Source organism: Seriola dumerili, unplaced genomic scaffold (genome assembly GCF_002260705.1).
Source record: "Seriola dumerili isolate Sdu_G_001 unplaced genomic scaffold, Sdu_1.0 BDQW01000149.1, whole genome shotgun sequence".
Lineage (NCBI taxonomy): Eukaryota > Metazoa > Chordata > Actinopteri > Carangiformes > Carangidae > Seriola > Seriola dumerili.
In genome coordinates this window covers 20,159,523-20,185,310 of record NW_019174404.1, presented here as the reverse complement: position 1 = coordinate 20,185,310, position 25,788 = coordinate 20,159,523, and the positions used below count along the sequence as shown (strand labels likewise).

At 39.8% G+C, this 25,788-nt stretch overlaps 2 protein-coding genes across 2 annotated transcripts; one reads left to right on the top strand and one right to left on the bottom strand.

Annotated features, from left to right (window-relative positions):
- Positions 1-1,242: 1,242 nt before the first annotated feature.
- LOC111226086 (V-type proton ATPase subunit C 1-B-like) lies at positions 1,243-9,968 on the bottom strand. Its single transcript, XM_022751178.1, has 13 exons — positions 9,840-9,968; positions 9,275-9,342; positions 8,663-8,748; positions 8,211-8,273; positions 7,923-8,017; positions 6,505-6,596; positions 6,324-6,419; positions 6,156-6,224; positions 3,314-3,406; positions 3,136-3,223; positions 2,931-3,028; positions 2,695-2,824; positions 1,243-1,332 (listed from the first exon to the last, which is right to left on the bottom strand). Exons 1-13 carry the CDS (start codon positions 9,966-9,968, stop codon positions 1,243-1,245), a joined length of 1,197 nt encoding a protein of 398 aa, XP_022606899.1.
- A 966-nt stretch (positions 9,969-10,934) lies between these two features.
- On the top strand, positions 10,935-24,788 carry nol10 (nucleolar protein 10). The gene is made up of 21 exons (XM_022750591.1): positions 10,935-11,079; positions 11,463-11,508; positions 11,610-11,708; positions 11,854-11,931; positions 12,015-12,052; positions 12,562-12,698; positions 12,823-12,888; positions 13,037-13,097; positions 13,695-13,780; positions 14,077-14,155; positions 15,009-15,158; positions 15,342-15,408; positions 16,203-16,255; positions 19,522-19,648; positions 21,721-21,800; positions 21,963-22,061; positions 22,473-22,565; positions 22,670-22,846; positions 23,140-23,453; positions 23,764-23,866; positions 24,109-24,788. The coding sequence occupies exons 1-21, from the start codon at positions 11,014-11,016 to the stop codon at positions 24,250-24,252; spliced, it is 2,163 nt and encodes a 720-aa protein (XP_022606312.1). The 5' UTR covers positions 10,935-11,013; the 3' UTR covers positions 24,253-24,788.
- Positions 24,789-25,788: the final 1,000 nt, after the last annotated feature.

Sequence of the window (25,788 nt, the reverse complement as noted above, 5' to 3'; positions counted from 1 at the left end):
AAATTTTCAGTACTGGCTGATTTGGTGATGCCTGTGGTCACTGGGGGTAATAGCGAGTACAGGAGTCAGAACCCACTAACAATGAAAAACCACAGATATAGACTGAATGTTACATTGAATGGCTGTTTTCCTCCAGACGATATTATCAAAAATTCTCTGTGATCTGGTGAAAATCTTAAGGATTATAACTGAGTAGGATTTTGATTGCAGTATTATTTTCATTTAAAGGAGCAATTTGTAAGTTTTGCTATTGCTACCTACCCAATGTTAGCATTAACAGATGTTTATTTACTTGCCAGGAGCTTCAGCCGTCATTACATTTACAATACAAGAGGTTATAATACCTCCTATTTCTTCAGTGCTGACGGACGCTTCATTGACTCGGTATTGGAAAGTGACGAGACAGGCTGACAGGGCCGGAGTTAGCCGGTTAGCATGCTAACATCAGTACAAGAAAAGAAGTAATAGAAGCAAAACAAGAGGGTTGATTTCTATTGCTGGAAACAACTCTTGGTGAGTAAATGAATAAGGTTTGATGCTGAACATGCAACGTTTCTTCTAGACTGGTTAGTAAACAGCTAATGCTAATGTTGGCTATGTAGCAATAGCAAAACTTACAAATAGCTCCTTTAAGTCAAAGAGTAGGCTGCTGCTGATACCATCACATTTAAAAACATTTTGATCAAATAAGTTAAAAGTGTTGTGTAGGGAATTGCTATATTTACATAGGCCCTACAGAATATACTGGTAATGTGGTGAAAAATGCACTTCGCTGTTTGGCTGAATAATGTACAACTGTGCACGGAGAAATCCACTTTTTTATTCTGTAATGGCTTTAGATTTCTAGGAAGAACGTGCTCACTTAAAATGCTTGAAGCTGTACACTGACATCAACATTTACTGTACACATTCGCTCAAAAGAAAACATTGAACAACATTTTTTGATGTTAAACATATTTAAATGATTCAACAATTCCAGAAAGTGTAGTCCATGAGAACCCAAACCCAGCCACTGGTAACCTGACAGGATTATTTACACCCCCGTCTGAAGCAGCCAGTTCCGTCTGTCTCATGAGAAATTTTTAAAAGGCAGTCAAGGATATATTCTTCACTAGATTTGCTTTATTTTAGTGCTGAGGGTCTTTATGCTCCTGGCTCTCAGTGACTGCTTTGCAAGCTATAGCATGAAGTGACAGGGCCCTCATTGCTTGGCCATTGTGTGGCTCCTCTCCCTGCTGACTGCTAGCTGATCTCCAGCACGTTGGTGTTGATGTGGAAGCAGATATAGGAGAAGTATTCCTGCTGACAAAGTCCTGGGATGTCACAGCTGACCTGCTTGGCAGAGGGACACACAGAAAACAGCATCACACTTTCCTTGGACCAGTTAAAACCCATCATTGTGCTGCAGGAGTGTCCGTGCACCATGCAAATTCAGTTCATTTCACAGGCATTTCTGTGTTGTATGTTATGCACCATAATTGTCGTGCCCTTATTTGCATGCAGTGAATGTGCGTGCAGCACAGAAGCCCACAGTTTCACTTTTTCTCACTGCAGTCTGGCGATGCCGTGGATAAATTTGCATGAGACAGATGTCATTTCAAGTAGGCTGGACAACAGATGGTTGACAGTGCTCGTGTCCTCTCTACCACCAACATGAAATCTGGACGAACACTTAACTTTCTGCTGTCATTGGTCTTATGAAAATGGAAAAGCAGCGTCAAATTAAATGATTCACCACAATCAGTTTCTGAATAAATTGAATCTCAGTTGTTTCTTGCCTGGGTATCAAATGTGAGCAATATGTTAATGAAAAAAAGCTTTAATGAACTGGCTAATAGCAGCGGTGGGAGATGTATTCATACCCTTTAATCAAATTTTTTTTATATTAACAATAGATCAAACTACTGTGTATGGGAAAGGGGTTGCTTGTAGTGATAAACCCACAGATTATTATCACTGTGTTGTGTGTCTATTTCTGCAGTTTTTCCTCTGCACAAAAAATCAGTTAATTTAGGTTTAAATAAAAGTAATAATTACAAAATTAAAAAATGGTCCATTACATGTAAAAGTCATAAACTATATATTTTTTAAAAATTACTTAAATCTAAATTACAAGATTTTGTGATGACTTGGGAAAAGCAGAAACAAGCTGTAAACTGAAATAGCACAAAATGCCATAATAAGTAAAGTACAAGCACTTTAAAATTGCACTTAAAGGTCGCATATTTTACACTTTTCCTGTGTTTTATTTGAGATATTGATCCATAACACCATCTCAATGTACTTTTACATACAAGGATACCCTACAAGGATAAGCGGTACAGATGATGGATGGATGGATGTTTTCATTCTGTCATTATGGATTATAAAGTGTAGCTTGATTGCCAAAAATGGCATTTTTATCCATTGGCTGAATACTTTCTGAAGCCCTTTCTGTAGGTCACATACACCAGTTTCAGACTTTAAGATATGGACGAAAGCTACAGATATACAAGTAAGTAGACCTTAAGTTGAAACTGTTTTATCACACGTACTGATCCCAAGGTCAAGAGTAAACATCCATGCTCAAGTATTTGTATGTTTGTGTCTTTCTGCCTTTTTGTCTGTGGCTGTGCTTTCGATGAAATATGAATGTAAGAATGGCATAATTACGAGCAACAATGGAAGCAGTGAAGGTTGAGTGAGGCCTTTTACATCTGTCTTGCTGGCAGTGGCAGTGGGGTCCAGATGCATGAACAGTGAGTCGAGTTCTTCTCTGACTTTCTTTGAGCGCTTTCTGTCAGTTTCCAGCAGAAGAGCCTGATAGTTCACAGGTAATCCATACCTGGCAGGGGATATCATCATGAGTCCACTTACACATGAATCACATGCCATTTTTCATTAACGTTAAGAGTAAATGAGAGAAAATCATTAACGTTATCAGCACTGACCTGAGAACTGATTCCACAAACACCCTCAACGCTTTCAAGTGAATCCAGGCAATAAACACCTCACTGAAATGAACCTTCAGCCAACACACAAAGATCCCCTGTGGAGGAGGCATGCACATTTATAATATAATACACTACAACACACACACACAAACACACACACGCACAAAAAAAACTCCATAGAGACTATGCATGTTTGACGCACATATTGTTCCTTCTTGTGAACACTGAGCTGCTTCATCTCCTGCTGCTTCTTCTCCTCCAGATCAAAGCCGTACTCACGCACAGTGAACCTGTGTGGATCATAGGCTACACTGGTAACTGACACGGACAACACAACTTTCACTTGATGGGAGTATTTTCAGGCAATCCATCCTGCTTACTTGCTCTCCTGGGCTTTGGCTTTGAATTCACACACAGCTCTTTTGAAAAGCGTGACTGAGAAAACTCCAGCCTCTCCATCCTCATACAGCTTCCTGATGGTCACACGAAATAATGACAGAAAATTACAGCAAAGCAAGGCAACATGCAACAGCAGGTCAAACTGGAAGACAACATAAGAAAATTAAGTGAACGATTGTGCCAATGCAAGCTAGGTGATGTTGATGTACTGTAAAAGTGAAGCCTGTCATGCATTGTGAACTTGAATGATTTTCTGTTGTATATAATAAAGTGAAGGATCATCATATTGACATTAGTAATTCATGTTTTTGTTGCTTCTGTTTTTAGCTATGCTCGTTAGCTGACATTTATGTCCACCTCAGGATTAACTGTAATAACTTTGGTGATCCACAGATTTTTACCTCTAGTACCATCATCAGATCAATTTAATTTTTGTATTACAACTGAATGATCATCAATCATTGTAGACATGAGTTTTCCATTCGACATTAAAATCAAATCAGAAGTTATTGCGTTTCCATATTGTCCAGTAGAGGGCAGCATACACCTGCCAATGTTAAATGCAAAGCATTGTTTTCAATAGTTCAATAGTTTTTATGAGGAGGTGCTAGGCATCTTTTACTTTTGTTGAGATGGAGACACATCATCAATGTCAAAATGAAAAACAATAAACTGTCCATCATAACTTGGGGGCGTGGCTTATCATCACTGACACAAGCTACAAGCCACAAGCTAACACGAGTTTACTTTACAGCTTCCTGTGGGCTAGTCTGTCCTCTGCTGGACAACACTGACATGCAATACACGTTGTAATTTTATTGATTTTAGTTTTAATGTTGCATGGAATATTCACAATGACAAACAGTTAATTCAGTTATTAAAGACAAAGCTCAATAATTGTCCTTTATTAATTATAACACTGTAAATGCATACATAAAAGCGAAATATATATGAATTGTAGTTTACCTCATTTATTTGTTTGAATTTGTTTTAATTTAGTTTTTTTTTTTATTTTTAAATCTTATATATTTAAAGGTGCTACACACCTGTACAGGTGCAAACAGTTATGTTGAACTTAATGGAGCTGGAAATAACACAAAGTCACCAAACTTAGTGTAAGAATCCTAGGGTGCAGTCCAAAAGTCAAAAACATCTCCTTACCTAACCACTTTTCCTTGATCTCGATGGAAAACGTCATGAGGTCAAGGAAAGATGTGAAGGAGAATTCATAAGGACTTAGGACAAGACAACAGCGGTGTGGAGAGAATCTGACTGCACTTACTCTGGGCTGTTTTTTCCCCGCTTTATTTATAAGACATGGAAGATAAATACTGTGACGAACTCAATGCGTATAATTCAAGTGTCCAAATCAGAGTCATACCTACTAAGAAAGGATGCTTTCAATTTATAAATCAGGTGCATTTAACCACCAATTACTCATAGGAGGTAACAACCAAATAGAGCCTTTTTTATACATTTGTTAAGTAAAGGAAATTAACTTTTAGTGCACTCTCAATGTGGGGGATTTAGTGAAATGACATTTACGTACAGCATATAGCATTTGTTAAGATGATGATATTGTTAACTAGAAATTCAATATGCTTGTTCTTCATGATGACTCCAAACTGGACAGATTTGAGAGAGAGGAAATTTATATTTATGGATTTGGAGCTCAGCCCATCAAACCATGATTCCCATCAGTTCTGGATCATGTCAGAAGCTTAAAACAGGTGCTCTGTAGTTTCTACATGTTTATGTAGGTCTGCCGTGGTGAAACTATAATGGCTCATCATTTTAAATATTGCTGCTGCAAGGAACTGTGGGACCCCATTAGCAACTTTCCTATTGTAAAGGGAACTCCAGTGTTTCCTATGCTAAAGAAGATAAGATAGGAAGCATTGACGCTGCTTCCCTTATCATTCAGAGAATTCGACCAGCTCTCATCATGGCTGCCACTTACATACTTCCGGATCATTTCACTTAGGAACCCTCCAAAGAAAAGAGAGTTTCCGAGCACAGCCCTAATTGTAAGTGATCTAACTTTAACAGGTGAGAGAAGGAGATCAATCAAGCACTATCTGCACATGCTCACACAGTCCTGAGAGGAGGTCTAATCAGAAAACCACTGTCAGAATTTAATATTTAACTTTTATGGCTATAGTCTAAGGATGAATGAAATTTTACAGAAACCATGATGGCATTACATTTTTCAATCAATCAATCAATAGTTGAATGATTTTGTCTCTAAAAGTAACTTAGATTTCTGTGAAACAACATAGATTGAAACATCCTTTAAGCTGCAGTTAGTAACTGTCAACAGTTCCTCTAACGGTTTATTGATGACCTGTCCACACTAGCATTTTGCATGTTGGCTTTTTTTTAAATGCTGTGAATACAAATGATTAATACTTGAGTTAGCTCTACACTGATAGGATATTCTGTATGACCATTGTTTAATTTAATTTAATTAGTCTTGGCACATTCATACACGTACTTTAAAGGCCATGTACACCCACACTGGTGTTCTCAATTACCCTGCCTAATTTGTCCTCTAGTCATGGGGAAAATGGGTGTAGTTAGGATTTGTGTGATGTCATTTACTGATGTCTTTTTCATCATGGAAGACATTTTGACATTTCATAGTAGGAAAAGCACGGGTGTAAGTAATAAGACTCGCCACACAGACTCTTACTTTCTGCTGGTAATGCAACACCTGTGGTTACTTAGCCTGAGAACAGGTACTCAGAGCTTTGCCAGTGCACTTGTACCTGGATCAAGTGGAATGGCTTGTCTCATGAGTAAGAGTGTATAAAGACGGCTCACCTGCTTGACCGCGGAACCACAAACTCTGACAAAGATTCATAGGTCCTCTCCCACTGCAGGTAGCTCCCTCTGTCACCAAAAACATGAGCACACATGAAGACTATCACAGGAATACTGTGTAGATACTGTATACACACACACAAGCTCATGTTACTGAGTGCCACTGACCTGGTCACCACTACCAGTAGAGTGGTGAGGTACTCTGAGACCACCAGGTCTTCTTTTCTCACAATGTCATTCAGACTGCGAGTTTGCATATTCCCACTGGAAAGACAGACAGTGCAGTTTATCATTTACATAGTTAATATAATGATGTATTTTGACTTAATATGCAACTGATGTTACTCACTCTAGTTTGTGCTCAAGGCTTTGCAAGCTAGTTTTTACACTGTTGTACGCTGCAGCTCGAGATTTCAATTCTGTCTCCACCTGGGAAACTTCCTGACACACATGCAGGGAACAGCACATGTAAGAATCAGGACTATGTGAGAACCAGAAAACTAGTATGAGAACTTGGACTGAAGAACTCATACACTGAATAACCAACAGTGAGTAATCATGTGTAATGCTGCTTGCATACACCTATAAATATTTCTAGCAAAACTATTTCAATTTCACACTGATTCAATTTCCTCATATTTAAGCTGGTTGGGTATTAAAGGGGCATTCTACTGATTTTACATGTAAAAGTTTAATAGTCCTGGTTAGTCCTACTCTGCCTGTGATAACAGTTCTCCATAGTCAACTACTACATGATGACATCATCAGGGTTACTCTCAGCTTGGGCCTGGAGACTACAAATTTGTAGTAGAAATCCAATGTTACAAACTAGCGGTATAAAGTTAGAAAGATGTGGGTGTTGCATTATGGGACATGTGGAAACCAATGTTTTTGGACTAAAACTAAGATTAGTATCCCTGTGTTCATTTTTAATTCATCTCTTGTTATATGCGGTGCCGAGTGTAAAGTTTTGCATACTGAAATGAACAACAACATTTCACCACATTTAGCTCCAAATAATGTTAAAGTTTAAATCTAAATCTAAATGTTAAATGTTAAATATTAAATCTAGATTCAAATCCTAATGTTAAATGTAAAGTGGCAGATGTCAGTCACTTATAACAACAATTTGAACCTGATTTAACATTTAGATTTAACATTACATCATTTTTTATGACAAAGTTCACAAATATTGTTGTAAATTTGGTAAAAAATAATTAAAAAAAAAACTAAAAACAACCCATTTTGTTATATGCTAAATATGTGAAATATGTGAACATACCTCGCACCGAAATGTGATTTGGGATGTTAATGCTGTCTATGACTGTTAGCTGGTGGGAAGCTGGCAGAGCAATACATTTGGAGATGAATTTGGATTTCAGTGGCCAAAAACGTACTTTTACATTTCTAAACAATGTGATTAAGGTCTAATTTGTCCATTTAACCCTTATCCTCCTCCTCCTCCTGATTTAACAACGTGGGTGAGGGAGGTCGAGGTAGAAGTGCAAAGTCCTTCTGCTCCGTATCTCTCTACAGCTCCATATCAGGTGGCATTTGCTAAGCTATGCCAACTTTTAAGAGGTCCAATCACATTTGAAGAATTTTATTTAAATCTTTGTGGTAACTAAACCATTTCACTAACTAATATGTCACATTACTGAGGCTAAATACACTATGATTTTCACTGTTTCTCTTGTGTCTCCGACCCTTGTGAAAGACCATATCTACATGTCACTTATTATTATCCCCATTTTCATTAGTTTATACCTTGTTGATGATATCTGCCAGGCTAGAGAGAGGCAGAGCTGTGGGATACTTGGCTTTGTCCCATTGAAACTTTGTCACATAGCTCATCAGGTCCACTGAGAAACACACACAGTCGTAAGTCATAACCTAACTAGAAACCATAAATTGCACAGTTATAAAACCACACCACCACACAGTGGAACAGGAGTGTCATTCAGAAAACAAGAGAGTAAAAGTGCACACTTTGTATAAGGAGTCACACGTCAACACACTCCAGCTCAAAGAGCAAATTGCCAGCAGATAAAATACCCCTCAGAGACTTGAGGTAAGCTGTCAGGGGCGACAGGGCGGCTCTCTGATTCATGCCGTGGTCTGATGAGGGAAAGTGATCAGAGGCAGCGGTTAGCCTGGTTTGTGTTGGGCAGCTGTTGTCCTGTCCTACTGTCTCTAAGCAGGAGGCTATTACAAGGTAAATGAGTGAGTGTAGGCCGTGTTCTCTGTGTGTGTGTGTATGTGTGTGTGTTCTCTGTGTGTGTGTGTGTGTGTAAGTGGATGTTTGTGTGTGTAAGTGGATGTTTGTGTGTATGCATATGGAGCCTGGTTTAAGTAGCTCTTAGTCTCATTTGCAATGTGCATGTACCCTGAGGCTTCTATGCACTTACTTAATGAGTTTCTATACAATGTAATTAACACCCTCAGCATGTGTGTGTGTGTGTGTGTGTGTGTGTGTGTGTGTGTGTGTGTGTGTGTGTGTGACTCACCTCCATTGGCTAAGGTGTTTTCCAGCACTTTGTCAGTAGACTGCTCCATCACCTCCCTCATACACTGATATGTTTTCTTGATCACACTGACCAGGCAACAGGAAAAATACCACTATTACAAAGTACTTATGTTTTTTATACAATTTTAATATTTTACAGCTTTCATTTCTGGAAATCTCTTTCCCCCAAATTCTGAGATACAAAATAAACTATTAATGTAGAAAACTTAAACAAGAAAACTTAAGATAGGAAACAATAACTCAAACTAATTCAAGCTATTTGGACTAAATTGAAAGAAATCTGGTTTGATCTCCCTAGGCCACATTGTGGTGTTGTAAATAGGCTGTAACATCCCCACTTACAGGATAACAGCTAAGATGCACCAACAATGAATTTAAAATTCGGGGGGAAAACTAACCGTCAGCTGCCCCTGACCATCAATTAATCATGGAGCAGACTGCACACAAGCTCAGAATTACTAGTCCTTATTAAGGACAAAGATGTACATTAAGGTACAAACATGCAATGACCACTGAGACAAAATGTTCCAAGTGCATTAACACAGCACAGGCAACATGCTCAGTTTGGGTCATCCTTCTTGCACCTTTTTACCTTTCAGTGAGTGTGTCGAGCTTGGAGAGATCATCTGACATACTAAGCAGACTGTCCAGTATTCCCACCTGAGGTCAGAGCATAGACAACACAGTTAGTGCTCCGCATGTATAACCGCTTGTGAGCTTACTGGCTTTTAAGATTCAGCCTGAAGGTGTCCACATATCACATTCAATATAAGGGTTTTCAAGTTTGAAGTCTTGGTAGAGTTGAAAAACAGCTCTTAAAATGCGATTTCTGGGAGTCAAGGTCAACATTGATCACGCTGAGTGAAATGGGTCAGATGGAAATTTTGCCTCAAACTGTAGAGAGCAACCTGAGCCTTTATCCCTTCAACAGAGAAGGACACCAAACACCATCATCCTCCTCAGCTACACTCTACTCTACTGGTATAAATAAACACAGAACAGAACTAAAATACACTGATCAGAGCTACAACAAGAAAAAATTATTATTATTATTATTATCTTGCTCTTTGTCATAGTATATCATATCAGATCCTTATTTAGGCTACTCTGTATAACCTATTTGGCTCGTCACTGGGACAGATGATAAACAGCCTCACCTTGAGATCTGGAATGGAGAACTTGCAGCAGGAGGCCAGGTTGGTTTTAGAAAGGGTGCGCTTGAGTTTCTCTACACTGTTTGAACTGGTCTTATCCAGCGGGACAGAAATCAGCCACAAGTCTGTCATGACTCCCAGTGTTTCACATAGAGACCTCCAGTCAAAACCCTCCCCACAACAACAGGCTTTGGCACCTAATAGACTGAGACCCAAACAAACATACACTAAGATTAACTTATCAAGGGCATGTGTAGTCTTTCATGTTAAGATGACTAAAATTACATTTCATAATTTTACACCTGTTTGTTATCTTATTTCTATTTCCACGAAGTTATTGAGTGTGCTGTGATGATATTAACATTTTCAGGGGTTGTGGCTACATACAGTTTAGTAAAAGTAACTATAAAAAGTGAAAACGAATAACCAAAGCAGGGATTCTTACCGTCAGGTCATCCTCATGTCGGTCCTGTGTCGGTCTCACTGTGAGAGTTGGAGGCTGAGCGGCAGCTTCACCTGAGACTGACTGACAGCCCACTGCCCTCCGGGATCACAACAAGCCGTTACATCACTCCAGGTGATTTGAGCAAGTACAGGTGCTCGAAAAATGATTGAATTTCTCTCTGCCTGGTTTACATTTTTCTATATTTTTGAACACGTATCCGTTAATACATGTGAAAAAAATGAAAACCTTAGCAGCTGTAGCCCACATACAACAGTGATCTTACAATTTAATTTAACAAAAAATTTATGTTATCGGCTTTATGCACGTGCGAATAAATTGATATTTTGTTTGAAATTCATAACAACGACAGAAACATGTCTAGCAGGCTATAGTTAACGTTACTTTTAATTTGTTAATTTAGCGGTAGCCAGCTAACTCACTTGACCCAACATTAAAGGTAAAAGCTATGATATTTATGTGTAACATGAAAATACGTTTTTGTAACGTTTCATTAATTTTATCAAGTTAATTATTTGTTTAATTGTTTAAACTCTAAGAACTTCGTAGAGGAAGGGCACTGTGTTCACTCAGTGTGGTTTCTAGTCGGACCTATTTCGGAAAACTTACCCTCACTTCCTGTTTTTGCTCCGAGGCAACAACGTGGATTCCGTGTGGTTCACCAGTGTGTAATATTAGTGTTATGTGTGACCGGTGTCTTGTTCACTTTCTACAATGCAGATATCTAGTGTGAATGATGTGAAGATTTACAATTTAAGCCATGGAAAGTCTCTTCCAGAGGTAAGAAGCGGGACTCGCTCCTAACGCTAAGTTATATTCCTTTAGCCATGAAGTTACTGCTTACCTCGAATTTACCAAGCTAGCTAGCTAACACAACGAACATGTCAACAGACGACTGACAAGAGCAGTCCTCACATTGTGTATTTAGAAAATGTCAGTGCTTAATTGTGCTTAACTTTATTTCATGTAATTAAAGGAACACGTCTTTACAGTAGAACATCATCCTCAGTGTAGTCTTCATCCCCCGTTAAGCCCCACGCATTTCAGTGGATGCTGTACCACTAATATAAATTGACCTAAACTAAAATAAAGCACACACCTCTAAGATATGGCAGCACTTACCTATATAGCAAATCCTAATCACCTCTACTTCATTAATGCAGTGGCTGTCAGATCGGAAGAAAAGACAGCTTCAAAAGAAAGATGCTGGTGAGTTTACAGCTGCAGATTCAGCATTACAGCCTGATTATTTTCCTCCAAAATGCTGCAAATCTGTATTTTGACTTCTGTTTGTCATTATTCTTTTCTAGACATCCAGCGTAGGATTGAGCTCATTCAGGACTTTGAGATGCCCACAGTGTGCACCTCCATCAAAGTGTCGAGAGATGGGCAGTTCATCCTGGCAGCAGGTAAGATGAACTGTGTATATTGTGTCAGCAAACCCTCCTTATGAGTGAGACTGACTTCAGTTGTCAGAACACAACAGGCCTCCAAGATTATTGAGTTGGTCGTTTCATTTCATTAATTTTTGACTTTTCAATAAATTAATTTAAGGCACATACAAGCCCAGGATTCGCTGTTACGACACCTATCAGCTGTCCCTGAAGTTTGAGCGCTGCCTGGATTCAGATGGTAAGTCAGTAGACACACCCACATGTACCTTTGCCTCCACGTCATAGAATGAATTTGACAAGTTTCTTTTTTCTCTCTCAAAGTTGTGGCCTTTGACATCCTGTCTGAAGACTACTCTAAGGTGAGACATTGGGGGACTGTTGCCCCAACATTTTACTAATGCTGTTGCTGTGTTGTTACGTATGTAACCACCTCTTAATATAGCAATTGTTATGTACATCATTAACTATGACCTCAGTGCTAAAACATATGTAAAATCATAATTGTAGGCATAGTAAAAATAGACTTCATGGCATCACAGACTCTACAGATGTACTAATAAAGTGTATATTGATCTTGGTAGGTTCCCAGCCCCAATCATATTCACTCCCACAGGGAAAGCAGCCACTACTTGGTTCAAACTGTATCACTAATGTACCGCAGCAGATGTCAACAAGTATTGTTTAGACAAAACCACCAGATTTGTCCACATATCTTTCAAAATTATTATTATTACTCTCTCTTTAATTTACTTATTATTCCCATAATGATAATGTAATTCAGTGTGTGTGTCTGTGAAACCCAACTCCATGAAATGATTGATGTTATTCAGCATTTTTGACTAAACCATGTGTTTGTCTGTGTGTGCAGTTGGTGTTTCTGCACTGTGACCGCTATGTAGAGTTCCACTCTCAGCATGGACACTACTACAAGACACGTATTCCAAAGTTTGGACGAGACTTTTCTTACCACTACCCCTCCTGTGATCTCTATTTTGTGGGAACAAGGTGAGAGTATGATTGAATGATAGATGTTAATGTATTCTGTCACTCTGTCACTGTTTTGGATTTGTCTGTGCGTGTCTCATGGTCAAGCTGCTTGAGTGACACTGCAGTTGTTTTTTGTTTTCAGTTCAGAGGTGTTCAGACTGAATCTGGAACAAGGGCGCTTCCTCAGCTCACTCCAGACTGATGCTGTGTAAGTATCACAGTGGTTAACTCTAAATTCAGCCAGGTGAAAATATTAAAATTGTTGTACCACTGAAGTCTATGATGCAGACATTAGCGGGCTCTCATTTCTCTCAGCTGATGTTCATGATGCCTCTTTTTCTTAACTTCTCAACCAGGGAGAACAATGTGTGTGACATCAACCCCGTCCATCATTTGTTTGCCACAGGAACCTCTGAGGTAACTGCCATAGCAGGCTGTGTGTGAAATGAGGCAGCAGTTATTAGCAGACTCAAGTGAAACAGTGACTTTGTTTAGCTGTTTGTTACTAATTGAATTTTAGAATATACCGAGACTAAAAAAGTCAATATATTTATCAGAACAAACGTCTGTAATAAGGACAGAAATGTACTTGGTGAAAATGTTAGAAGTTATTTTTGCATCGTGCAGTATCAGGTTTCTTTGTGTTACATGTGCTTAAAGCAATTTCACAGTTTTATACATTATACAGCATTTTTCATTTTTGGATTCCTCTGATGGGTTTCTCTCCCTCCTCTATCATCTCCTTGAAATTGTTTGGTATAAAGCATCACACACCAGCTGGGCTGATAAAAATAAGTGTGTTACATTATTTCTGGGTGTAATAGTCCAAGTTTTTCAAACGGTTACCTCTCACTTACATTAGGAGCTGCCAACATGAGAACCCACTGCAGATTTTAACTGGTCATAAATTCAGTCCCAATTAGTTTTAGAAAGTCTTGAGTTGCCTTTGTAAAAGCCACAAAAGCCTTCCTGTATTTAACCGACTGACCGGCATTTCCTCCATTCGGTCACCAGGGGAGGGTGGAATGCTGGGACCCTCGTGTCCGGAACAGAGTGGGCATGCTGGACTGCGCCCTGAGCAGCCTCCCTGAAGGAACAGAGTAAGTACCAAGCTGTCACACCGATGTCAAATGATTTCAGTTGATCTCAGCCTAATGATGCGTACACAGCCACATGGCACTTTTCTCCTCTGCTGCATAGAAAACATCATACCAACCATCATTATGGTACAATGTAGAAATATGCAGCTTTATTTGATCACAGTGAGTTTATTCTCCTGTCACAACAGCGCTACAGTGTGTCTGTCATCATTACTTATTTTTGCCATGTGTCTCACTTTGCCTTTTACCCCCTATGAATAATTCTGTTGATATTCTTCATGTGTTTTTGTCGACAGAGTTCAAGGTTTGCCCTCAGTCAGTGCGCTGAAATTTAATGGCTCCCTCACCATGGCAGTAGGCACCAGCACAGGACAGGTGAGGTTTCAGACCCTTGTGTAAGTAGCAAATACACATGCGTCCATCGGAGCACCCATGGGTGTGTTGGTCTTAAAATGAGGTGTGGTCAGACGCATCAGGCTCAGCCCTTCTTTGCCCCTCAGTGCACACAGAGCTGCTACCTGTGTCAGGACTGCAGTCACTGGTCAGTAACAATATGTGTTCAACTGCCTGCAAATAGAGTCTAACCCTGTGTGAAACAGTGTGCCATTGACATTGCAATACGCCCGGGTGCAAGCGCGCCTGGCTCTTAAAGGGAATGGGAATGGCACTGTTACGCCCAAAACTCTCCCATGAATAATTAAGAGATTAAGTACAACCCTTTGGAACCATGTGCCTGATGCAGCGATTTTAAAATAGCAAAACTGACATGGACACACCCTAAATGCATTTTCACCATGCGCTGTAGAACATGCGCCTTGGGTTGTTCAAATAGAGCCCACAATATTTTCATGATGGCTGTCTGCTGCAGCTGGACATCAGTCCTGTTTGCATCAAACTGTGGTTAGAAACTCTGTAACATTAGTCTATGGCTACATGTTTTACTTCATCCCTGTTTGTTGTTGTTGTTGTTGTTGTAAACTCTCTGCTGCCCTTATGGTGTGAAATTACACATCCTCTTCCTGTGATTAGTCAACTCACAATGACTTGGCCGATGTCCGGCAGGCTCTTCTAGAAAGTTACGCTCTTCTCAAAAAGAGCTCAGTTTTGTTTTTGTTGATTTATATTTATATTTTATTTATTTTCATTCCTTTGGTGGAAGCTAGTGTTCCAGATTTGAATAGATTTCTAAATTTCAGTGGTGTTATCCACCCTTTGCTTTGTGTTGAAGGTGCTGCTGTATGACCTGCGCTCCAGCCAGCCACTCCTGGTTAAGGACCACTTCTACAACCTGCCAATCAAGTCACTCAACTTCCACGATCAGCTGGACCTGGTTGTGTCTGCTGACTCCAAGATTATAAAAATCTGGAACAAAGACAGCGTAAGACCTGACTAACCTGACCTGTGCTGCATGTGATCGATGAAGTATTAAGTGTTGTAGAGTGGTAACTTGTCCGAGACCTGTGCTTCTTCATTGTGTGGACGTTAAAACATTTTTTGTGTAAATATATGACAGGACTGGACTAGCCATTGATCTCTTATCTATTCTGTGTATTCCCCACAGGGCAAAGTGTTTTCCTCCATACAGCCTCAGACCAACATTAATGATGTGTGCATCTACCCTCATTCAGGTGAGACTGACTTCTCCAACAAACCTACAAAATAAGATAGATAAGATAGAGAAATCCCAGTGTCACAGAAGGTCAAGAACAGACGCTTAGAAAAGTAACTTAAAAACACTTTTAATAAAACTAAAATACTATGTAAAGAATGAACCTCTATTATTTACAAATGAAGAACGGAAAACCAAAAACTACATACCAACACCAATAGCAACTATAAAGTGGGATTTTGTACAAAACTTGGTCACATATTAGATCAAAAATTCACCATTGCTACAACCTGTATCATTCGTGCAGCTCTCTTCCACCTCCAGGTGGCGCCATCTTACTGTAGACTTTGTTTGACTTTGCAGTTTGATCTTGTCTGTCATTTCATGCCTGTCAGTTTACACAAGATGCAAAACTAAAGGTGCCATTGGAGTCATTGTTGAAATAATTATTTAGTTTTGGATGTATCAGTTTTTTTTTTTTTTTTGCTTTTAAGTTTGTTTTAATGAGGTTTCATCCTTGTAGATGTCATAGAGTAATGAATTAAAGACCCACCCCCATTTTTTATTTCCTTTACTACCTTTCAGCATTTAAACAGTTTTCTAAATCCCTTCTCATTTTTAGGGCAGAAATGAATTCTTCCTCTTCCAAATTCAAATCTTATCCAGCAGTTTTCACTGTTTTATATATGTATTTCATTTTTCAAGTGTAGTAGGACCTTCAAATATACATGACTGGAATTAAACTCGGTGTTTACACGGCAGATGGCCTCAGTTGATATCCGCCCTTTTTCCCCACCACAAACTTTTTGACAGGTATGCTCTTCACTGCCAATGAAGATCCCAAGATGAACACATTCTACATACCGGTGAGTACACAGCTGTTAACATTCCTTAACTGTGTGTAAACCGTGACAGGTCACACTCACAGCCTCGATGACTCAAGTGGTTGTTTAAGGACACTTGTAGGAGTAACAAAAGCAGCAGTGTGTGTGGGGCATTTATTTTCTCTGTCTTTAATCTGATGACTAAAGCTTGTTGTCATCAGCAACTTGTCCTGTGACTCTATTATGATTTTTACAAAGTGTGTTATTCCAGAGAATGTGTGTGTGTTTGTACAGTAAACTAGACTTTGATTTGAGTAAATGGGTAAATTCCAGACATGGTGGACATGGATGTGCTAAACTTTGGCCCCTCTGTCCTGCATTGGAGATAAGGATTAGATAAATGCATCACTTACACTTACACTTACATGTTGGACCCACAGCTGAAACGACAGTTTTGATCATCGAGTTAATTACATGAGTCATTTTCAAGCAAAAGTGCAGAACATTCACCAGTTCCAGCCTCTCAATTATGAGGCTCCGCTGATTTTCTTTATCTCAAGTGAGCATTAATTCAATATCTTGATATTGATGTCAAGATGATTTTGATGATATCAAGATTGATATCTAGATTTTGGACTGTTGGTCAGGCATAGCAAAAATTTTGAAGACGTTGCCCTGGCGTTTAGGAAATTGTGAACATTGACATTTAATTGACAACACAGTGAAGCGAGGAATTGAGAAAATGATTGGCAGATTAATCAGTAATGAAGATGAAAATGAATTGTTAATGACAATAATCGTTAGTTGCAGTTCTACCTGGATTGGTGGATTAGAGCCATTGTGTTACTGGCAAACTCGGGTTCATTACTTTCCAAAGCGTGCGTAAACATGTTGCTTTATTTTAATGAAATTTACGGCCTTGAGGTCTAAACTCTATTTAATGGTTTTCCATGAAATACTGAGGTAATAATAGTTGTGTGTTGAACTGATAATCAGTACTGACATGAAACTAAACAATGACAAGGTGCTGGATACTGCTGACTTTGGGCTCAGTGTGTGACGCCATGTGACATCATCATCTGTGTGGACATAGTACAGATTCCACAGAACAGACAGAAATGCTGAGTTTAAATCCATAAGACTTCCATTCATCCAATAGAGTGAAAGGTCATGGTGTATGAGTGGATCTTTGATCTGCCCTACTTTGAACTAGTTAACCCCGACTTAGCTTTGTGTTTTCTATATCCACATATGGGCGGGGTAAAGACAAACAAGATTTGAAGATAATAGATAACGACATAAAAGAAAATTTGACAAACATTACACTGACGAAGAATATGTGATTATAGTGAAAACTGATGTAAATAATCATTTCTGCCAGATTTCTTTCCATTTCCTCAACACCAGCAGACAAGGTGTGAAGAAATAATTCTTGAAATTGAATTTTTACTCATTCTGAGACGTTGTGACTACACTTCATCTCCAGATGATTCAAATGTAAAAGATGGGAGATAAAATACCGTGTTTGTTCTGGTCAACAATGTAGTCTTTAGTTCAGTCAAAACTAATATGAGGCTTCAACAGTCTGAGTTTGACTAATCAGGTGCCTTTCTTTCAAAGTCTTTGTAGTTTGTCCTTCTGGACAGTGTTTCCTCGTTGAGACATGAAAGACGGATAGTTGTTGATGCATCTACGTTTGCTGCTGGGATAAAACATTCTCTCAATCAGTAAAACATGCAAACAACTGCCAGGATGAAGAAAACCGTTCAATGTGTCCGACTTTGACGACTGAAGCCTCATAACAGCTGAACGTTAGAACATATTTTTGCACAGGGATAGTGGATTTTGTCTCAGTAGAGAAGCTGGAATTGGGGACTGTTTTGAATTTAGCTTAAACCAGAGGTGACAAAGTCCACAGCTCCATTACTTGAGTCATCGATAGATACTCCTGGTTAAATATTACTCCAATATAAGTGAAAGTTGTTCAGTCTAAATTTTACTTGAGTACTGCAGTACTTGATTTTGATAATACTTCTGTTATTCAAAAATACATATTTTATGTCAACACATTGTTGTATAGTTCTCCATTTACAGAACTTAATGACTCTGAAGCAACCTACTGACTGACTGTAGACCTTGTAGAATAAAAAGCTTGTAAAATATGCTACAAAGCTGATAGAAATAGCCATTAAAAACATAATTGAATCAAAAAAAGCACAGCAGTGCTCGGCTTCAGAATTTTTTTTTTTTTTAAGATATATTTGTGGTTTAAGAACCAAAACCAAAAGCCATCTTGATGTAGCTTTGCATCTCCTCTCTCAGAGTTTTTCACAGTATTACCAAAGAACCTAGACCTGCTTCGACATGGAAATCTCACTTTATACAACAGGGGACCTTTAACACGCCCCACCCCTCACAAAACAGCAGTGATGAAGTTTGGTCGTGGTAAACACAGCAAACATTTAAGACGATACACATACATACATAGCCGTCGTCAGGACACTGCCGGGTTCTGATCAAAAATGCATCAGCGCAACATGACTGTCACTGTATAGGAGCTGGCTATGATTGTTTTTCTCCTGTGATGAACACACCGTATGGCCTATCACATTTTCAAAATAAAATAAAATTCATTCAGCAAGAGTACTTCATAGAAATGTAGTGAAGTCTAAAGTACAGCATTTGTCTTTTAGATGTAGTGGAGTAAAAGCCATACATTTCCAAAAGAAATAATACTCAAGTAAAGTACAGATATTTGAAAATATACTTAAGTGCAGTACTCAAAGTGCAGTAAATGTCATTTGTTACTGTCCACCCCTAAAAGATTAATCAATTCTCCAAATGCTATATTGTTTAATTTTCTGTTGATCACTCCAAATGAGACAGTGAAAGGGACAGAACTGAGATTCCTGGTTTAGTGATATTATATGACCTTGTTAAACACAGGCAAGTGTCAAAATGAGAGTTTGGAGCACACAGCAGTGACGGTGTCAGGAGAGTGGAATGAAACTGCTTCTTATCGCTGTGAGAACATTAAATGTGTCTTCTCAGTCAAAAGTGAACACCTTACTCATGTTACGAAGCAGTGGTACTTTGCTGCTGATGCTTTTGTATTATTAGCATTGGGTGAACTGTCAGCACAATTCAACAAAGAAGAGCTCAGTAATTTCTGACTGTAAGTGAAACATAACCTTGGACAGTTGGTTTATTTTTGTTTCAACAAATGCATGTTAGGTTTCATACTTACTCAGAGATCTAAATCTGAACTAGGTATGTGTGCGTGTGCATGTGGGTGTCTGTGTGTTTAGGCTCTGGGCCCTGCACCTCGTTGGTGCTCCTTCCTTGACAACCTGACAGAGGAGCTGGAGGAGAGCCCAGAGAGCACAGTGTACGATGACTACAAGTTTGTCACCCGGAAGGACCTGGAAAACCTGGGTGAGACTTCACTGCCTTCATTTTCTCAAGTCTAACTGCGTATGCAAAAAAAAAAGAGTTGCACAAGCAATTATACAGTATTGTTTTTTTCCTTTTTCAAAAGCAATGCATGCAGTTCAAAAGCACAGAGGGCTGAAGAGATCACTGTAGAAAGAGGAAGTTTAATCCCAGCGCTGCAAGTTAAACAAAAGTGTGAATCAGTCTGAGCACTTTGCCGTCTTGGGGGTTAGTGCAGCAGGCTAGACTGAGATCTAAGTAGAGACCCAGGGAATGATTGAGAGGTTTAGGTAAGAACAGTAGTGTGTGGGGGTGGGAGGAAGGAGGGTCGGGGGAGTGGACACTGGAAGGGTTGAATGAACATTGGAATGCAGGCTCAGCAGTAAAGAGATCAAATGACAAGAAGCAGAAAGGTGGTTGGCTAATGTGGAATAAATGGAGAGGAGGGGGCAGGCAGAGGAACAGCGGTGTTGATTTACAGGAGCCGTGTAGTGTGGCCCCGTTATGTAACCTTGGGGCGGCCTGAGCAGAGTGATGGCAGATCCTGGGAAGAGCAACGTACTCCACATCTACATGCACTGACATGCTCACAGGCTTCGACACAAGAAATAGTTACCAATGATCACTGCAACCCCTTCATGCTGCTGTTCCAGTTCACACGTGGGAGGGAGGAGATTCTCAGGAAAGAGAGTTTAGTCAGAATGGACTGCTCATGTGGCGCATTTTCTCTGAATTACTTTTCATTGACTATAATCCTGGTCCGTTACACAAATTCATTAAGACATGGAGTCATGAAACAGTTTTTTCACTTCCATTTTGGGAGAGTTGATTGCATGACAACACACAGGGAAAAACAAAATGTCTGCAGTTCATTCATTAATGTCAGAATTGAATGAGAAAAATCTTCATTTGTTAACTCTAATCTACACACTAACCGTCAGAGGTTTTACAACACCCCCATTTTTCTGAAATTTTTTTGAAATTACAGCAGCTCAAGTCCAGTGAATAACCTTAAATGTTAGAGGTAAACTGGACAAGATTTTTTTACTGTTTTTTTAATTAAAGGTTTAGGTCACTAAAAACAGAAAAAATCGTGGGCAGTTAATAGAAAACGGGCCTTTTTCATAGATTAAATAACTGGTTAACGTCCAGATTTCCTGCAGTAATGGAAGTAAATGAAGCCTTGAAAGTTAATACAAACAGTTCCTACAGCTGCCCCGACTTTAGTTGATGACTTACAAACGGAGCAAATCCTCCAATGCATTATTAGGACAGCACTGTACTGCAGGAAGTATTGCTGTATACTGCTGTCAGAAGGGTGAGAAAAGGGCAGAAGAAAGACTGGGTGGTCAGAGGTTCATCCTACAGCAACATGATGACATGATAGAAGAGCAGCACAATCTCCAGACTTAAACCACATGGAGCTGGTTTGTGATGAACTGAAGAAGTTGAGAGCAAAGGAAACTACAAGTGCAACAGATGCATGGAAATGTCTGCAGCAGTGCTGGGACCAACTTTCCAAATAATGTTTCATTTCCATTGTAGAAAGAACGCCTCAAGTGTGTTCAGCTGTTAGTTGCAGCTGTTTTGAGCTAAATGCTAATATTAGCATATTAAATGCTCACAAGAACAATGCTAACATACTGATGTTTAGTAGGTATAAGATTTAACATGTTTATCATCAAACTTTAAGTGTATTGACATGCTGAAATTCACCAAAGTATCACCAAAGTTACAAAAATTCATACTTGAAGGAGACATGAATTCATGTACCAAATGTCATCAAATAGTTATTGAGAAATTTCACTCAGAACCACAAATGCCAATATGGTGGCATTAGAGAAAACGTCATAGAGGAAAAGAGTATCACCAAAGTCATAGGATTCATTCCTCTGGGAACAATGAATTTCTGTACCAAAATGAGTCTGGACCAAAGTGGTGGACGATGGAGCCCCCATAGAGCCACACAGCTAAAAATCTCTGTATATTTCTGCCTATAATTTGAAATACACAATTTCACCATTTGTTTATTTTTGTAAAATCCTGACTTTCTTTGTTTTCCATGTTTGTGTCAGGTTTGTCTCACCTGGTGGGATCATCTCTGCTGAAAGCCTACATGCACGGCTATTTCATGGACATAAGGCTTTATCACAAGGTAGTGTTGATTTCTGTTTCAACTTTTTGTTTACATATCTTGAATATTAAGCCGACTTGTTCAATCCAGTCTGATTATGTTAGAACAACAACTACTGTAAACATGTTGTTGTGAAAGAGGAATGTTTTGATTTGACAGCTGTGCTGTTTGGTGTGGCCACAGGTCAAAAGCATGGCTAATCCCTTCGCATACGAGGAATACCGCAAAGATAAGATCCGCCAGAAGATTGAGGAGTCCAGGACTCAGAGGGTGCAGGTTAAGGTGAGAGGTCCGGTCTTTCCAAAAGTGCTTGAAGGCTCACCCAGTTTGTAGAGCTTGTTCAGATCTCTCCCTGTTAATATGAGGGAGAAAATCATGACTTATCTTGCTCAGTCCAGAAACACATACCATTATCTTCCTTATGCATTTCTAACAAACTCTCATGTTGTTGCACATTCCTGATTTTGACACGTATCAGTTTCATTAACCAGAAGTAAAATGTACCTTTCTTCACATCCTGTCACACTCGTTTCAAACGTGAAAAACAAATGACTGATAACAACTGGAAGGCCTTTGTTGATGTCAGTAAAAATGTGTGTGTGTTGCTTCACAAATCAAAGTGATTTGATCATTTTGCCCACTTCCTGTGTGTGTGTGTGTAATCAAATGTACAAATTGTTCTGGCTGAAACAGAAGTTGCCCAAGGTGAACAAGGACCTGGCTCTCAAGCTGATGGAGGAGGGTGATGATGAAGCAGAGCTGGCCTCGAGGAAAAAGAGGGGCAAGGTAGGAAAACAAGATGTGTATGTCAATGTTGCATTTTCAGAAGTACGCTCTATCAAACCATCAAGCCTAATCATCTCCACCATCTCAACTTTTCAAACCTGCAGGCTCTCCCCACCATCCTGGGCGACGACCGTTTCAAGATGATGTTCGAAAACCCCGACTACCAGGTAGACGAGCAGAGCGAGGAGTTCCGCCTGCTCAACCCCATCGTCTCCAAGGTCGGACAGAAGAGGAAGAAGAAGCTGCGTCTACTGGCTCAGCAGGCTGCGGCTGCCCAGCAGGTAACGCTTCACTTACACATTTTCTGCCCAGGTATGGCATCTCATGTTTGACTCCAGGCCTTTAGAAAGGCAAGTGTGAATTAGGAACACCAGACTTAGTCTTACGAATGATTTTAATTGGTTTGAGCCAGAGGGGAGTAGCATCCACTATCAGTTCTTGTATTGGAGGTAGTGTGATATCAGCTTGCAGTCCCTCCAAACAGGTTATCTGTCTCTCTCTTGTTCACAGGCCAGAGCCCAGAAAGAATATCACACCAATAATTTTTTCAAAACTTTGTAATATCTCTGTCCAGGCGGCTGAGGACGAAGAGGAGCCCGAGGGGCGAGCCAGCTCTGAGGAGGAGAGCTCGGACGACGACAAGAGCTGGGTGGAGGAGGTGAGGGAGCAGCGGAGGTTGCTGCGGCAGGAGGACAGAGACCGCCGGCGGCAGAAGAGGAAGGACGCAGACCGCAACACTGTCCTGCTGGAGAAGGAGCGGAACGGAGGAGAGAAAACCTCAAACATGGCTGAGAGCAAGAAGACAAGTCAGCCTCATTTTTATCAGATCAAAGCCGGGGAGGAGTTCAGAAGTTTTAATGACATGGCCCGCAAGCAGAAACTACAGAAGTAAGTCTTTGGAAATGTATTAAATGCAACTCTTAGATAAGTGCTGTTTTAATGTGTGGGACACTCAGATTATTATTCAGATTACTTTAGGTTTTACATCAGGGATATTTCTATGGCGATACAAGAAACTTTCTGTGGTACATGCTTTATCTAAATGTATAAATTTACAAACTATAGACACAACCATGCTTAAAGCTAAAGGTCAGCACAATACAGAGCCAAAATATTGACAAAAAAGTACCAATACTTTCTGACTGCTCGATGTACATTGTGTGGTGTATGACATCTGAGCAATGTGCGTTTTTTCCAGGGCTTCTCTGGAGGACCGTCTGAAGTTGGAGGAGCACTCTGGAACTAGCAACATGGCCGACACTGCAGTGGGCAGCAAACAACTAACTTTCACTCTCAAAAAGGTAAACTGCTCATATGATGTATTTTTTTTAAATCAATGCAGTAAAAAACAAACAGAAACAGAATCCATCTGTAAAAATACCTTCACAAATCTTAAAGCAGTTTAGTATGATCTGAAAACACATAATATCTATAGAAAACATTCATTTTCATAATGATAATAAATAATAATCCTGTAAACTTTAGCAAGACAATATAAGAACAACGTATTTATCATAAATAATAATTCTGCCCTTGTTTGCAGTCGGAGCAGCAGAGGAAGCAGCAGCAGGCAGAGCGGGAGCACCACGAGGAGAGGAAGAAGCTGAGGCGCTCGGCCGGACACCTGAGTAGTGGCCGTGGAAGAGGCTGGGGCAGAGGAAGAGGAAGAGGAAGAAGCCTGCACTGAGGAGGGAAGCCCAGTCCGCTCTGGGGCCTCCGTCCTGGATGGACAACAGAGGCATTTCCTGGCAAACTCCTCATCTAAAAGAATCAAAGTTTAGTCGTTTCTTCCGTTAACTCAAGGCTGACAGAGTCTTCAAGTGCTGAAGACTGCTGCTTTTAAACTCTAGGGACATTCTAGGGAGACACAAGGCAGAGACTGACACTGATGAGCAGACGAGCCTGACCTGCTCCTGGGTGGTCTGAGCAATGTGTTTAGCTGCTCTCAGCAAATCAAAAAAGATTACTTATGTTGCTGCCTGCGTGCATATAATGCTCATGCCATTATCGAAAAGTACCTTGACTGTATACTTGTGTTTGGAGGGGTGGCCCCAGAAGGAATTAGAGATATGAAGAGCTGAAAGGACTTGACATGACCTGCCTTGTCTCAGACGTCTAGTTTCTTATTGTTGCTCCTCACTGGAGCCTATTTCATTTAATGGATTGCAGAAAAGATGTGTGTAAAATGATCGTTTTCTTTTTATTGTATATTGTTAAACCAACACTGGATTAACAACCCTTGTGCTTTGTTTTTATTGCAAAATACACCATTTTCTACTGAGCACCAGAATGAATTTAAAATGTGTAGCTACTCAGTCAAACCAGAGCGTGCTTCCTTTGCAGCAGATTACTATCCACTTGCGTCAGAAGAAAGAGGAGGGGAGGAAAAAGGTTTTTTTTTTCCTTTACCCCACCAACAACTGCAGTTCTTGGAAATAGAAGGACTGCTTGGGTGTCCTCCCCATCCCCCAGTGTAGTGTGCTGATGGTGTGAACTCCCTCTGCTCCTGCATTGGCCCGTTTCAAATGGGAGGGAGGTGCGTCTCAGCCCTCAGCATGCCAAACTGTCCCCCAGGCTCATTTGAACTAATTTGGTGTCACCATGCTTTTTCACCAAGAGCCATCTGGCAGGGTTTGTGCAGTGGTGGATGAGGTATTCAGGCCCTTAACTTTAGTAAAAGTACCAGTGCAGCAATGTATAAATACTTCATTACAAGTAAAAGTCCTGTATGTAAAATCAAAATAGTAAAAGTAGACATTTTTTTTGTATTTTAAGTATTAAGTAAGTAGTTATTTTGCAGAGTCGGACGATTGACTCATACAACTCTCATATCTTTACGTTAAATATGAAGTCATAGAGCTGGCCAGTTTGCTTAGCTTAGCATTAAGACTGGAAATGGGGAAACAGCTATTCTGACTCAGTCCATATATCTCATTTGTTCAATACATACAAAAAACAAAATTAATGTAAAAAATGACAGGGGTCTATGTGCCGGGTCTATGGAATATTTCTTGTCTGAGAGAAATAGAGCCGCATATAACCCCACCATAAAACAGCTAATTGTATGGATTACATTCATTTTACATAATTTGTTAATTAATACGCTTTACAGGTGTTAGTAGGTGGAACTGTTACCTTTGGACAGAGCTGGTTTCCTGTCTTTATGCTAAGCTAAGCTAACCAGTTATATTCATCTCCTCATCTAATAAACAGCCACAAAGCA

Coding starts and splice junctions, on each gene's coding strand:
- LOC111226086 (XM_022751178.1), bottom strand. CDS start 9,968: ATGACAGACTTGTGGCTGATTTCTGTCCCGCTGGATAAGACCAGTTCA. Junction 9,343..9,839: donor TCTCCATTCCAGATCTCAAG/GTGAGGCTGTTT, acceptor CTCTGACCTCAG/GTGGGAATACTGGACAGTCT. Junction 6,420..6,504: donor AGCCTTGAGCACAAACTAGA/GTGAGTAACATC, acceptor CTGTCTTTCCAG/TGGGAATATGCAAACTCGCA.
- nol10 (XM_022750591.1), top strand. CDS start 11,014: ATGCAGATATCTAGTGTGAATGATGTGAAGATTTACAATTTAAGCCAT. Junction 12,889..13,036: donor TCACTCCAGACTGATGCTGT/GTAAGTATCACA, acceptor CTTCTCAACCAG/GGAGAACAATGTGTGTGACA. Junction 22,062..22,472: donor CTCAGAGGGTGCAGGTTAAG/GTGAGAGGTCCG, acceptor TGGCTGAAACAG/AAGTTGCCCAAGGTGAACAA.